Source organism: Podarcis vaucheri (genome assembly GCF_965113315.1).
Source record: "Podarcis vaucheri genome assembly, chromosome: 3".
Taxonomy (NCBI): Eukaryota; Metazoa; Chordata; class Lepidosauria; order Squamata; family Lacertidae; genus Podarcis; species Podarcis vaucheri.
This window is the reverse complement of record NC_138761.1, coordinates 92,899,819-92,915,771: the sequence shown is the minus strand read 5'-3', so window position 1 is coordinate 92,915,771 and position 15,953 is coordinate 92,899,819. Positions and strand designations below refer to the sequence as shown.

Sequence of the window (15,953 nt, the reverse complement as noted above, 5' to 3'; positions counted from 1 at the left end):
AATATTTCCAGTGACAGAGGAGGAAGGAACCAGAGCAGCAGGGTAGGTTCCTTTTCTTTATGTCTAATAAAATACTCTTTATCTTTCCCTCTTTTCCCACTTGCTCTCTTTTTCGATAGGAGGGAAGCAATCTGTGTGGTATGCTTTGCCTAGTTTGAGACTTTATGCAATGCATGAGCAGTTTGTTCACTCTTTTCCCTGTTCACTCCTTTTCCTTAACTCTTTCCCAGTCAGCTATTTGGAGAGGGATGAGAAGAGCTGGGCATGCACATAAAAGTTTCAGTAACCAGTTTTCATTCTTCAAGAACACTTTTCTTCTCCCTTGGCTAATTAGCTGTGGCATGATAACAATCCTAGCTATGCCTCCCAGAAATCAATTAAACTTACTCCCAGGTAAGTGGTGTTCAGATTGCAGCCTGATTCAGTAGCGAACAAGGGCATGGCCAATGCAGCATAAACAATGTGCAAGAATATTATTGATCACCGCAAAACTTGGGTTGGCATAGCATCTAAACAAGGTTGTTCCACCCAGGAGGGCTATTGCATTAATGCCCTATCTGTGGGCTTTCTGGACGCATCTGATTGGCCACTGTGTACTGAGACTGAGTGTATGCTGGCAAGATGTAGTGCACTGTGTGGTCCTGCCACTGAAAAATGGTAATACCCTTTCAGATCTGTTACAGGACGGGGCTGAGGAAACTATTGATGTGAAGACAGATGTGAAGACAGCATTTGCAGGTTAGAACAACTCTTCTGCCCCTTTTGCCTTTGCTTATATAGTATTAATATTTAGGCCACTGATGCCATGTCATCCATGATGTAACAGAGGAACAGGATGGTGTAACTCTGCCTTGCTTGGTTCATTTTCTCTTTGACTATATTTTCAGTACTTTTTTTTTCTATTTGGGCCAGAGTGTACCCCCAACATTTCTGTAGCTACTTCTCTTCAAGATGCACTTAAAACTGTCTTTTAGTACAGCTATTCTGGTGTGCTTATTAGCTCCATACTGTGCAGTTTTGGGGCTTGTGCCAGCATTCCTCGCTTTTTGCTATCCTAATTCTTCCCATTTTAATTTCTTTGCAGACCAAGATCTGAAGGAGTTCCTGATGCAGAGTTCCCTGGTTGTTCTTGTAAAAATGTTAATGTCTAATAACTAGGTGTTTGTAAATAAATTATCATAGTAGTAGAATAGCACTAGAAATAATATTTAAAGCTCAATGATTTTTTTTATGATGGCTAATAAAGTTGTTGAAATAAAGTGTGCTTGTTTGCATGATGGTGGTGGCACTGGACGAGGCAAGCTCCTTTTGGACTGCTTTTTTGTTTTTTCTAACTGAGAGAAGTAGCATTTATCTCTTACACGCTCTGACAAAAGTGGGATATGAGGTAGCTGCACCCGCCCTGTCCTGATTCTTTCTTTGTCATTAAAGCAGGGGGGCGGGGAGGCCAAATGGGGCTTCAAATTTGATATTCTATGGGTGTTTGTTTGAGGGGCGAACCAGACCAGGACATGAAAGGGTGAGAGACATTATAGCTACCTCCTTGCACTTTTGGCAGCTGCCCAACGCCACTCATTTCCCCCCCCCCCCACATCACGTCAGCGGGAGTGTGGGTTGAGCTTGTGGGACCCTGTCCCCCTCTTGCATATCTCTTGCTTAAAATCGTGTTAAAATCATGCGCCAATGGTATTGGATGGCTGACGCTTTTGCTCGTGGTTCCTTGTCCTACTCTGCCATCTGATGCACTAAGCTCTCACCCTCTGCTTGCAGATTCCATTGTCTGCTTCAAGGTACGGCTCTGCTGATGTACATTGAGGTGACAATCTGGCCTTTATAGAAAGAAAGCTCAGTGGGCAGAGCACACGCAGAAGGTCCTCGGTCCAGTCCCCAGAAGCCCCACGCTGGGCTTGGAAAGAACCCTACTGGAAGCTCTGGAGAGTTGCTGTCAGCCAGTGTAGATGATATTGAACTAGATCAGCGGTTCTCAACCTGTGGGTCCCCAGATGTTGTTGGACTACAACTCCCATCATCCCTGAGCTCTGGCCTTGCTAGCTAGGGGTGATGGGAGTTGTAGTTCAACAACATCTGGGGACCCACAGGTTGAGAAAGGCTGGACTAGATGGACCTAAGAGCCCGACTCGGCTTCCTACCCTGAAGCCCTCTTTGGGATTCACAGCCCTGAAGGAGTTGCAAGGGTGTGCCTTATTTCTGCTCCTCATGCTGCATGGCTCCCTCTAGCTTGCTTGTGCTCTTCTGTAGCTTCTACAGCAGGGAGCCTTTGCTACACACGGAGGCTCCCTGCACGGTTGAGAACCCCAGGAGATCAGGTTGTTGATTACAGTCCTCATTTTGTGCTTCCATGACTGTAGCACATCTGTGGGGGACCTCAGGCCTGAGAGTCAAATGCAGCCCTTCAAGCCTTTATCTGGTGCTTCGAACTTGCTCCCTGCTTCGCAACCTAGATTTTCTTCTTGGCTGGAATGTGCATCTGATTATGCCTCTTGCTTGTCTAGATGTGTGTGTGCACGTGTGTGTGTGTGTGTGCAGAAATGACACTACTGCACAAAGGTAAAATAGCCATCAGCTGCTCCACACACTTTTCCACCTGCCCACCCCCTCATCACTGGAATGTGACCCTCAGAATGTTTCCCAGAAGGGAATGTCGCCCTCAGGCTGAAAAATGTTCCCTGTCCCTGCTGTAATGTCTGAAGGATCCCATCAGTCTTGGTTGCAGTCTCTCCCTAATACCTGTTAGCTAAATAACTTTCCACAGTGTTTAGTTAAAGCACTTGGCGCTGATCATCTGTGTTTGTCTCGGCAGCAATGAGGAGGCTCCTTACCCACCTCCTGCTTCCATCGATCTCTAAGCTGGTATAGCAACATACTTTCTTTACCAGTTGGTCTGATGATACAGATCATGGGCTTGCCAATTGGTTCCATGCACACTGTGGAACACGGCTTGCTTGCCGGATGGCTTGTTTCTCTGCACTGGGAAGCAAAGGGGAACCGTTTGCCCTGATGAAGGATAAGGATCCTGTGGCTCAGTGTCTACCCATCGCAGGGCTTCTCCCTCGCCTTGTGTAAGGGGAAAGAAAACTGTGCTTGGCTGGCTCAACAGCTGGCTTGCTTGCTTCCTGGTTTCTCATCATGGTGATTTCTGTTACCGCTGTGAGATGACTGTGTGTTCTGGTTAGGTCCTGAACAACAGCTCACTTTAGGCTTGTAGTTACTGGTTCCTTTGAGTCTCTTCTTGTTCTGTTAGCAGGCATGCTTAGGCACCCTGTCTGTCCGGGCTCCTGCCTTGCTGGTGAGGATGGTGGCGGTGGAGAAATTAGGCTACACCTGCTAAATCATAGTTGTGGGCCTGACGGTATTTCCTTCCTTTGTAACCAGCATAGGTTTCTGAAACAGCTGTGTATTGTGGTTGAACAGCTGTGTATTGTGGTCTTCACGGGTGCCATTTTGGAGCATCTCATTTGGTTTTTCCCAACTCAAACATGAGTTTAATTCATAAATGGAATACTTCAACCAGCTCCAAAGTTGCTTGAGCGCCACTCCTTGATCAAACATTTCCTCTTATCCTGACACAATCTGATACCATAACACAGGGATTGCCAAAAGATTTTGCATGTCTCTGCCCCAACCCTGTTCCTCTCTCAGCTATATCTCATAATAATCAATCAAAATATTTATTACTGTCAATCAACCATTACTGAAAATATAATAATCCAGAGCAGGACCATCAAAGATCTTGCATGGCTGTCAGTTGTGTGAATGCCGTTAGAAGTGTAAATTACTTAGTACTGAACAGAGCTGCTGAAGAACCAGATTTTTCGTGAAGTGTGTGAATCTTTTAAACACTTAAAGAGGTATTCAGAAAAATAACCCACAAATCCCCTTTTACGTATTTTGTGTGTTTAAACTAAGTGTTCTGTTATGTCAGCCCATTTGGCTTGAATTGCTGTTGGCAAAAAGTCCATTTTCTTTAGAAGACGTTGGTTAGAGACAGATTCCTTTGACTCGCACTAGAGTCTGCTTACCTAGTGGGAAGTGTTTCACCATGCCACTGTCTGTGGCTATAGAGATAATAAATGTTTCATAGGATCCAGCAATTGGAGATGAACTAGGGAAATCTGTTGCGTTTGTTTCTTGCAACAGAATCCACTAGATGGTGCCATAACAGACACATTGCTGGAAGTTCCATTCATTGTTTGTGTATCACACAATTACACATCCCATATGTGTACATATGTGTTTGTGTGTAGAGGTTGCATAAATATGTAATTTGCATAAATTAAAGATATTTAATGATCTGATCCAGTCCTCAGTGAAGATAGTGGAAGGGCTGTTGCTTTGAATATGCTTGCCATTTTTTTTGTCTTGTCACAAGTCTGGGGATTTCCTGAGTGTTTGCCTTATTTATAGAGATTAAGACCACCTAAATACTGCTTGTAGTTACCAAATATCCTAGATTTTTTCTATAGCCCACCAATTCCCAGGAACTATGAGTGGATAAAAAGAAAGAAAAGTAACATGCTGAAGTTATCACTCTGCTGTTTGAACAAGGCTCGTGTATTGTTAATACAGAGGTCTTAACTCAGTCTCAGGAAGACAAAATGAGGCGTAAGTTATGGGTCCAAGGTGTACAGAGCTTTATAGGAGGAGAAACAAATGAATGCTCCTGAAATATGTTGTTCTACCTTAGTCTTTATCATCTGGATGTTTTAGGCAGTCATCACGAATGGCACCAGATATGGCCCAATAGACTATTAAGTCTACCATAGTTGATAAGCCCTTTGATAGCAGGTGTTTCTTATGAATTTCCAAGCACATTTGTCATCAGAGGCAAAAGTAACTTAGAAGTTACTTTTTCAACTCTTTTTGATCTAATCCGTCCTGTAAGGCTAATAAAGGTTCAAGAGGTTTGTGAAGAAGCTGAGCTTTGTTGCAAAGTCCATAGCTCTTGTACAGTTTGATTGCCGGAAGTATCAAAACATTTAAGATGAAACTTTGACAAATTTGGTAGATTGGTTTTAAGATCAGGTGTCTTCTTGGGGACAGGAAGACTGACATGTCTGCATCTGGGAAGGTGTGTTGTCGTTCCCTTGAGCTCATCCATGCCACTGCAACCCGCACCCCCTTTTCACATATTGTGGATGGAAACATCCAAACTTATGTTTCCATTTATGCATTGTGTGAATGATGGGGAGGGATAGAGCACATGGGAAGGGTAGGGTAAACAAGCCTTGAGATGGGGCAGATAGCCCAAGTTACTGGATAGTCTCATCTCTGCATGGCATCTCTCTGTCCAACAAAATAAGAGTTTACCAATAGCTACTGATGAAAGTGCATGTCTGTGTGTGTTCCCCTGCCTCCTATTGTTCTGGCAGGCAACAGCACCTTCTAAGTTGCTCACTATTGTCCAACCTTTTTGTCATCAGATAGTGACTCCATTCATTTCCCACAGCCAATGACTGGCTGACTTCGCAACACACCCGATAAGCCTGTGCTTGACTGGATGCCTGGCAAACTTGAAGTCATCTATTCTAGCTTGTGTCCAATTAGCAGGCATCCTTTTCGAGTGCCTGAACTCTGTGCTGAATTAAACTCTTGTGCTTTTGCTCTTCCATGCAGGACTCTGTCAAATGGCTTCCCAAGTCTCCTAAGCTATATGGCAGTCATAACTGGAATTCCCAGGGTTCTCGCTGGGGCTCTTTGAAGGGAAAGGAGAATGTCCAAGGGTGCAGTCTGTACAAATTCAACTCGTCCAATGAAAAACGGAAGGAAGGGCGGATCAGCCCCGAACAAGAAGCCGAGGAGCTGGAGGATCCTGATGAGGATGTAAGTGCCAATCCAGCAAAAGATATGCTGCACCTTCCTGCAGCCATATTCAGGCTTGAGGAAATCAAAGAAAAGAACCAAGGAGAGAAAAAAGAAATTATGCTGGCTAATGTTGTAGATTCTGAATGTTATTAGGAAGTAATAACATTCACAGATTTTCTAGCAGTATGATAGCCCTTGAACTCATTGAAATCAGTCCAATACTCATTTACATGATTGCTGCATATCAGAAGTAGCTGAAAAAATAATGAGAAGTTTGAAGGGCAAAAGAACAAGAGATTCTGGAACAGGAAATAGAGGCTTTGGTGTGTGAGAGAAACTGGGTGGTATTCATCTAAATTTTACACATTGAAATTAATGGACCTAACTTATGTTCATAATTTCAATGGGTCTATGCTGAGTAAAATTCACTAGTTTATTTTGACATATATCAACTATCCCTAGTGTATGTCCAGAACAGACAATTTTGTTCTTCAGATTTTCACAGGATGAACTGTACAATGCCAATCATCACTGTTGACTGATAATCTTGGGATTTTCACAGCAATGTAAATTTGCACATAGACATCTGAGTTGCTGTCAGAAACTGTTGATTTCAGAGCTTGAGCTGAGATTCTCTGGATTTGTGGAAAACATTTAATCCTGGCTGTGACTTCAGAAGTGAGAGTGAAGCTACACAAGCAGCTCTGTCTGCCTTTCATGCCTTTTCACATTTACTGTGGTCTGGTTCACACATAAAGCTAAGCCATGGTTTGTTTGTTTGGTTAAATTTGCACAGGAGCCTATATCCAAATTCTCTGGGAGTCTCTTTGACTCTGGAGACAACCTTCGAGATCAAAGAAATGCTAGAGTCACTTTTCAACAGGAAAGGCAAAAAGTGGCAACCAAGTCAAAACCCTTTCCAGTGGCCAACAGCAAACCACAGGTTCCAGTTGCAGCTGCAAACAGCTTCCCGACGGATGGCAACAGGTTTTCAAAAGAAAGCAAGGAGCAGATCCCAGGAGCTGCAGATACAACACAGTCACCCTTGAAGGTAACCCATGAGCAAGAAGAAGCATTTGCCTCTTGGTTCTGCTTTCTAGAATGGAATGCTAATAAATGGAACAGTCTGTATTCATTAGCTCCCGCTCCGGCGGGAAGGTAAATGGCGTTTCCGTGCGCTGCTCTGGTTCACCAGAAGTGGCTTAGTCATGCTGGCCACATGACCCAGAAACTGTATGCCGGCTCCCTCGGCCAATAAAGTGAGATGAGTGCTGCAACCCCAGAGTCGTCCATAACTGGACCTAATGGTCAGGGGTCCCTTTACCTTTACCTTCCTAGGTCCCTAAAGTAGGCCCACGCTCTCAGTTACTTTTATACAAGGCAATGTGTGTGAGGGAAAGGCACTCTTTCTAAGTGGAGGTAAAGAAGAAGAAGGCTGAGAACCCAAAGCTTATTTCAAACTGCATCCTATAGCCACATCCCTTGAAGCAAGCCCCACTCGGACTTATTTGGAGTAGATCTGTAGAGGATTGTGTTGTTGACTAAATTAAGGGAAAATATTCATGGATTAACGTCCCAGAAATTGTGACTTGTCTTATGCTTTCACTAATTACATTTTCTAGACAGACAAAATAGATGTAAACTATTAAAAATAATTGTTAGAGACGTGAGTGCTAGAAATCTGTGCTTTAAACTTATGCAAGCTTCTTGGTCAAACAATGCATTTTTTAAAATTGAAGCTGGCTTTGATCATTAAAAGGATTTTTTTTTTTTTACATTAGGTAAAGGTAAAGGGACCCTTGTGTAAATGTTGTGTTTTGAGCACCTAATGGTATACTACTTTGTACTGCCTAATGGCATAATTCATTTTAACTTATTGTTAAATTAAGAGGCTAACTAATAATATGGGGTTGGATCCAGACTGCCCTGCTTGATGCAGAACCGTTGAAATCCATAGCCCTGATGACTAATTCTGAATCCAGACTGCCATTATATACTGCCTACATTCATTATGCCATCCCAAAATTAAGCTGTCAGATTGCAATTTGTGTTGACAGTTGATACAGGTTCCATTGCATTGCATCCCAGATCACAAGATGGAGGAAACTGGAGGGAGAACAGGTGGGAGGGTCAATGCTGGAGGGTTTGGGTGAATCTGCTGGGGTTGTCTCCAATTCCTTCACACTTCCTCAATAACGTCCGTCTTCCAGGAGTCATAAACAAATATATCTTAGAATTTATTTAATGGGGCTGCCATTTATGTTGTATAAGTATTCTTTCAGTTCTGTGCCACCATGTTTAAAAAGGTAATTACTGCAGCACAGGCACTGCTGAGATCTCTGTTCATTTTGAACGAAACAGCATTTTCCATGTGTGTGTGTCATGCATGAGTTTCATTACTTGTTGCTTGTCTAATAATAATGAATAAGTGTTGTGTTTGCTTGTTAACTGCCTATTCAATATGAACTACAATTCTCTTCCAGATAACGATTACTGTGTGCAGTCAAATGGGGAGTCTTGGTATTAGCATTGCTGGTGGAAAGGGCTCATCTTCATGTAAAGAAAATGATGAGGTGCATTTCATTACTCACACATTTTCCAACTACTAATTCTTTGTTGTGAGAGACCAAAACAGCCGTCCTCCTGTCTTGCCATTGTCTCATTGGAAGTCATTACATGGCAGCCTGTCTTAATAAGAAAAGCAGAAAGATTAGCTTATGCTGAACCTCAGAATAATCACATGAATTGCCACTTCTTGAGGGATGACTAAAATAATATTTGTTTGTTTGTTTGTATACAAAGCCCATATGTTGGAAATGCCATTACCAGTATCATTTCCCACCTTGATTCAAGGTGACTCTACTTGCTTCTATGCTAATGCAAGTATCACACCTGTTCATTTCACAATTGCTCCTTGCTCTTGGGGCAGGGTCTCCGTGTCATCATGCCACAAAAACATTTCTGTTCATGGTCTCAAATCTCTTCCCAACCCAGCACACCTGATTCTGGCCCTCTTCTCTCCCAAGTGAATTTTTGGTTTGATCTTACTAGCCCGGGAAGGCTGGCTTCAATTTTTGTTGTTGTGCCCACCAAAATAACTGGTGTCCATATAATTTTTAAGGCAGTTTTTTTCTCCCTGTGCACTTAGTAATGCATAGCTACCAAAATAAACTCCCAGGTCTGAAATGTCTGATTTCTCCCCAGGGAATCTTAATAGCACATGTGTCCAAAGATGGCCCACTTGACTTGGCTGGGGTACAATCTGAAGACAAAGTTGCGGAGGTATAGAGTCTTTGCTTTCATATTTCACTTTATGAAATGCTCTCCTGGACTGCAAGGTAGGTTAGGTGGGTTATTAAAGGTCACTTAATACTGAATTGGCATTTCTGTGTGCTGTGCTGGTGCCGGCTCGCCAGAGCAGCTTCGTTACGCTGGCCACGGGACCCGGAAGTGTCTCCGGACAGCGCTGGCCCTCGGCCTCTTAAGTGAGATGGGCGCACAACCCTAGAGTCGGACACAACTGGCCCGTACGGGCAGGGGTACCTTTACCTTTACCTTTAATACTGAATTAAGCTCATTAGTTGTGGACTACCCTCTTTCAGCAGTGTATTTTAGCAGATGGCCTGTACTGAAAGAAAATTGCTCTCTTCTTCTGTGAGAAAATTTTCAAATGTAAGTTGCTCTTGGTTACTTTTTGTAAACAAAAAAGGTGACTAAAATGCCAATTCTAATAATAATATTATGAACCTAAGTCCAGTGCTGCCGAAGACTTAACTTTTCACCCAGACCTTTAGATGAATCTGGTGGCATGCTTCAGTTGTTGGTTGTTAGGTTCTGGGCTGTACCTCTATTTATTTTGTCCTTTCATGACGTCTCTGGTCTGTAACGTTTCTACTGTAACTTATTCTGAGGTGACTTTCAATAATGAAGAGTGGGTAAGAAATTCTTTGAGTAAATAATGGCCGAGAGAGAGAGAGAGAGGTGGTTTTTTCACTTGTTGAATAAACATGGTTCCAGGTTTCCTCACCTGTTTTAATAATGCCTGAAAAGTGAATTGGCTATTTTTCTTCTTTTTCTTTTTAAGGATGCCATTATATCAGAACCCAGCACACCTGATTCTGGCCCTGTTGAGATGCCCTCCAAAAGTGGACCATTCCAGACAGTAAATCATGTTATAACAGTAAGTAATGATGGAGGAAGATATTTATGCATTAATAGTGTCTGAAGAGGTGTTACTATTATGTTTTGGTAAAATATAGCTTAATCTCCCCTCCCCAGAAGAAAAAAACCCCTGTTCTTTTTATTTATACCCACCTACCCATGAATGGTAAGTTATCTGTCTGGTTCTTGTACTGAATTAAAAACAACCCACCAGATGTCAGTGTTAGCCTGGGCTCTTGTCAGAAGGTTTCAAATGCATCATCGACTTTGGAGAATGAATACTATTTACCAATAGTTAGAATTAGTTAACATTCTGCTTCTTCTCCCACCCCCGCTTCGGAAGGCTGCTCCGAAGCCTGGCGGTGGGGCGGAGAGACCTCCTCCCGCCGCCAGCCTTCGGAAGGCTGCTCCGAAGCCTGGCGGTGGGGCGGAGAGACCTTCTCCCCGCGCCAGCCTTCGTATGGCTGTCCTGAAGACTTGTGGTGGGAGCAGTGGCGTAGCGTGGGGGGTGCACCTGGCGCAACATCTGGGGGGGGCGCGGAAGAGACTCGAGTGCTAAAATCCACGGGTTAGGGGGCGCAAATTACTTGCCTTGGCCCGGGTGCTGAGAACCCACGCTACGCCACTGCTTCAGGTGTCTTCTAAAAATCATATAGTTGTTTATTTCCTTGACATCTGATGGGAGGGCATTCCACAGGATGAAGGCCATCTTCTTGGTTCCCTGTAACTTCACTTCTTGTGCTGAGGAAACCACCAGAAGGCCCTCGGAGCTGGACCTGTGTTTGGGCTGAACAAAGGGGGTGGGCCGAGGCCATTTAGGACTTTAAAGGTCAGCACCAACACTTTGAATTGTGCTTGAAAGCGTACATTCTAAAAAATAGAATGAAAAAATCCAGCAATATAAAACCATCCATCAAAACCCCATATATAATCTGAGCACAGACCCTCTCTGGTCCTACCCCAGCCATATTTTCACTGTAGGTGGGCCTCTCCTTCCAATATGAGGAAGAAGGATATGAGAATAGACTATTCCTAAGCTATCCAACATTTGGGGAACAGTTAAGCATTCAGAGAATATGTGGAAAATGCATGACATTAAAATTTGCAAGGGAGATCTGTGTCAGAGGAGAGTTCCTGGCAGCAAACGAATGTTAGCTTCTAGATTCTCTTGTGCAATTCACTTCTCTTCCCTACCCCCTTCCCTGCATTCTTTTACTGTATCCAAGATACCTCGAATCATCCTAACACGCCCTTCCACTTCAGACGAAGACACGGACCAGTTAGCGCAAGACCCTGATGACTTTGAGCCTGAGGAGACGGACAGTTCAGAAGGCCACCTCTATTCAGACTGTTTAAACAATGCTTTTTACCCCCCTTAATAAATTATTCTTTTTAGAAAAAAAAGTTTTTCTGTTGCATTGAATATGGTTTGTGAACTGCTCAGATTTATTCATATTTTTAAAGGGTAGAGCTAGGTAGAATGAGATAGCCTAGGGAGCTTGCTGGCAGTAGATTCAGAGGTTTGATGAGCTAGATTACATTTGCAGGCCAGATGTTCTCCATCTCTGATTTAAGCCAACACAACGGAATTGAATTTCAGCAGCCCAAAATCTACTGGTATGCTCAATTAATATGCCTTGAATTGTGCTTGGACTGGGATTTATAAAAACTGATATACTGAGTGAATTGTAGTGTACATAGAATTGTAGGGTTGGAAGGGACCCTGAGGATCATCTAATCCAGGCATAGGCAAACTTGGCCTTCCAGATGTTTTGGGACTACAACTCCCAGCATCCCTGACCACTGATCCTGTTAGCTAGGGATGATGAGAGTTGTAGTCCCAAAAATCTGGAGGGCAGAATTTGCCTATGCCTGATCTAATCCAACCCCCTGCAATGAGGAATCTCAACTAAAGCATCCATGACTGATGGTCATCCAACCTCTGCTTAAAAACCTCCAAGGAAGACGAGTCTACCATCTCTTGTGGGAATCTTTTCTATTGTTGAACAGCTCTCACCATTAGAAAGTTCTTCCTGGTGTTTAGTTGGAATCTCTTTTCTTTTAACTTGAATCCATTGGTTTGGGTCCTACCCTCCAGAGCAGGAGAAAACAAGCATGCACCATCTTCCATGGGAGCCAGTGTTGTGTAGTGGTTAAGAGCAGTAGCCTCGTAATCTGGTGAACCAGGTTCGCTTCCCCGCTCCTCCACATGCAGCTGCTGGGTGACCTTGGGCTAGTCACACTTCTCTGAAGTCTCTCAGCCCCACTCACCTCACAGAGTGTTTGTTGTGGGGGAGGAAGGGAATGGAGAATGTTAGCCGCTTTGAGACTCCTTCGGGTAGTGATAAAGCGGGATATCAAATTCACACTCTTCTTCTCTTCTTCTTCTTCTTCTTCCATCTGACAGCCCTTGAGATACTTGAAGATGGCTCACATATTTCCTCTCACTCTCCTCTTCTCCAGGCTAAACATACACAACTTTGCTTCAAAATTCAGCTTCAAGTGCATTTTAAAATGAGCTATGCTGTCATACAAAAACTTATTTCAAAGATGATTGGGAAATAATTGAAGGAAAGGCCAACAGATTTTTCTTTCAGTCATTTTATCCAAACTCTCATTGATTTTCATGTCATCTTTTATGGTAAGTTTTTTATCTTACCAAAATGTTGGCCTAATCAAAAATATATATAGGTGGCCATATTTTCACATTGTTTATGCAGGATTCTAGTAGAGGAAAGATAACTGAGAATGCAGAAGACAGAGCCCCCGGCATTCTTAAGAAGATTTACTTACACAACAATCTCTCTTCATTTTCTCCGAACCAAAGGGAGATGTTCAGAGAGCTTCACAAAACACAAAAATTTCACCACTAAAATGACTAGATAAATGCCAACCTAATTCAATTCTGAAAGCTGCATTAAAAAAAACCCATGGCCCAGGCCCCAGAGACGAGACATTAGCAATGAAATTGCACAGCAACAGAATTAAAGGCTCATTTCAAAGGAAAATGGTCTTCAAACTCTGGTGGAACTGAGATAAAGAGAAAAGTGATCTAGACTCTGAGGACAGGGAGTTCCACATATGCGATGCTGTCCCAATGAAAGTGTCAGAAGACAATGGTACATGCAGGAGAGGCTCCATCAGATGAATGGGTGGATTCACATAGGTCTTTCAAGCCCTCGTGGCCATCTTACCTGGCTGGAGGCTCCTTCTCATCAACCCTCTGTCCTGATTACACAGGGTTAAAACCTGGGATTGTCCCCTGTCGAAAATTTATGATTTCTGGAATATCATGAGCAGTCCTTGCTCCTCACAAGTAAGTTTGAGACACTTAAGATTGCTTGCTGTAAGGTTTTTTTAGAGAAGAAACTATTTTCTTTTTTATGCTAGCTGTTTCCCCCTTCAGTTCTTTTCCTCTATCCTTAATCTTAAAAACAAAGTCCATAATTTGGAAGCTGGGGTTCTTAACTGTATTCTTTTGATGATGAACAGAGCATCTCTACATCCTGCGCTATAACAAACTTGATTGTTCTAATGTCCCTTCTCAAAACAGGGCTGATGCAGTCATTAGGTGAAGCCGGGGCTGGATTTAGGTTTGATGAGGCCCTAAACTACTGAAGGTAGTGGGGCCCTTTATATGTCCAGCTGCCCTTTGTCAACAACAAATTGTCACTGTTTTGTGTGTTGAATATATGCTATATGGTAATTTACGGACCTAATAGGTATCTAAAGCCATTTGCACATAACAAATAGGAGCCTACACAACACAAAACACTGTTGCTGTATGTAGGTTTTATTTTATTTGTTTTTTATCTTATAGTTTGGAAGTGTACATCTAGTTTTTTCCCCTTTAATTTTTTTGGGGCCCCCCAAGAGAGTGGGACCCTAAACTATAGCTTGTTTAGCTTATACATAAAATCCGGCACTGGCCTTGAAGCTGCACAACCATCCATAAAAGAAGCTGAGCCATCCACCCATCAGTCCTCTGAGATGGTGGAGACTCTGATTTTAGCTCCACTGTTTTTCTCATTTTGCCCTTGTCAGCTACTCCAACTGAGAACACCCCGGGCGTGAATTCCTCTGTTTGGCCCTCATATTTCTACAAGCATAGTCAGACTTCTTCCTTCACATACTCTTCTGCCTTCTACCCCCCACAGATGCATGCATATTCCATACTTGAAGCCTGTTGTCGATAAAAAAAGGCTTGGCACGAAGCCGCGGTCAAGTGGTTCCTCTCTGAAAAACATATTATGGATGTTTAGCACTCAAGGTTCCTGTGTTTCTGCTCCTTAGAGGAGGACGTAGTATTAGTTAGTATAAGGCACGTGACACTATTTTCCCCCACCCATTTCCCATGGCTGGTTATCTCGCCCTCCTCCATCGTATTTACAAAGCAAGCAGTATTGTCTGCAGAGCGATGGCAGCAGGTGCTGCTGTCGGAATGTGGCCTGTGATCCCTCACAAGATTAGCTTCCCCCTCGTCCTCCAATTCCACGCCAGCTGAAAGGGAATAACTGTGACGATAACAGCAGGCTCTCCAAGTGCATTTCATTTCCAGTGGGATACCTCTCTGCGCAGAGTTTAATTTCAGCCAAGGGGTCACCATGCCTCTGCTCAGAAACATGTTTTTGTGTCCGAACCATGTGATGTAACGAGAAATAAACAGGTCTTTGAGCACGTTCAGAGTGCATTCCCGAAACCATCCCCGGTGCTTTCAGGATTATGGAAGAGTGGTTCTTAGACATGTGATGTTTCTAGTCATTCTGAGCTATAGCATTTTCCACTTTAGGAAGTTACCACTGGCTATACTTAAAATGTTCACAAGAAAACCACAAACCGTCAACTTGGCTATTGGGTTTCTGTGATGTTTGTAAGGGTGAGAACATCCACCCAGAGTTAAGGGTGGGGAAGAAATCAAACCAGTATTTGCAGAGAGATGCAGCTGCCCTTCAAAATCTGCAAACTCCAAATTTCACAGCGCTGTTCTCCCCCCCCCCCGAAAATAATAATTATACAAACTTGTGGATATTCCAAAAAGATACACACAAAAATGGATATATTTAATGTACCAAGAACAATATCTGTGAGTGTACCCATCTCAGGTGCTCAGTAGACACAGACACACACTCCCCAACCCAGCTTCCCATTCTTCAGTTAAAGCTTTGGAGAAGAGAACTTCATGAGATAACTTCTCCCACGGGGATTTTTCAGAGCAGGAAGTAGAGGCAGCCAAGGAGGTTGCACAGAAATGGAGAAAGTTTAATGGAAAGAAGGACACAGTCACTGCTCACAGGCACCTCACAATAATAAGATAAGCCCACCAGAATTCTTAAGTGCCCCAAGAAAGAGGAAAAATAAAAATAAAATGGAAGACTCTTTGGCAGGGGTAGAAAAGTTCTGAGCAATTGGAGGACCGGATTCAGCACAGCATTAAGGGATTATTATTATTATTATTATTTGCTTTTTTTGACAGTACTCACTGGTACAGAGTATGCACAAACCTTTTTTCACAGCCCAGACAGACATTTTGTGCCGGCACCACAGTCCAGTGGTCATTATATGAGTACTGGCACCTCATTTTCCACCGAAAAATCTGCTCCTCTTCTTCTGCAGATGTATTAGGCACTTGTCACCTAAAAGGTCTCCAAGCAGCTGACTTTTTAAAAGATAACTACATTATACCTTTGCAAATTCATAGAAAACATGAACATGCTCATAGAGACACCCGCAATCCAAATTCATGTCCCAAAACAAAACACTGTCAGGTTGGGTTTTGCAAGAAATAGCAGGGAAGTGACCTACCAAAAAAGAAAAGAAAAATGAATTATTTCAATGAAAGCATGTAGTTTACTGCACATTAATAATCTGAGGCATCATATTATCTGGAGTGAAGTTATGGGGGATTAAAAACAAAAACAAAAAACCACACATACCACGATTTTTTAAAATTTCTTTTTGCATTGGCATCT

At 43.0% G+C, this 15,953-nt stretch overlaps 1 protein-coding gene across 1 annotated transcript; it reads left to right on the top strand.

Moving 5' to 3' along the window:
- Window positions 1–1,082: 1,082 nt before the first annotated feature.
- LOC309528686 (uncharacterized protein) lies at window positions 1,083–11,382 on the top strand (the record flags this gene model as incomplete). Its single annotated transcript, XM_082216290.1, has 7 exons — window positions 1,083–1,139; window positions 5,635–5,841; window positions 6,620–6,874; window positions 8,307–8,396; window positions 9,028–9,105; window positions 9,908–10,003; window positions 11,211–11,382. Coding segments are annotated over 7 exons (936 nt in total), but the record flags the coding sequence as incomplete, so codon positions are not given.
- Window positions 11,383–15,953: the final 4,571 nt, after the last annotated feature.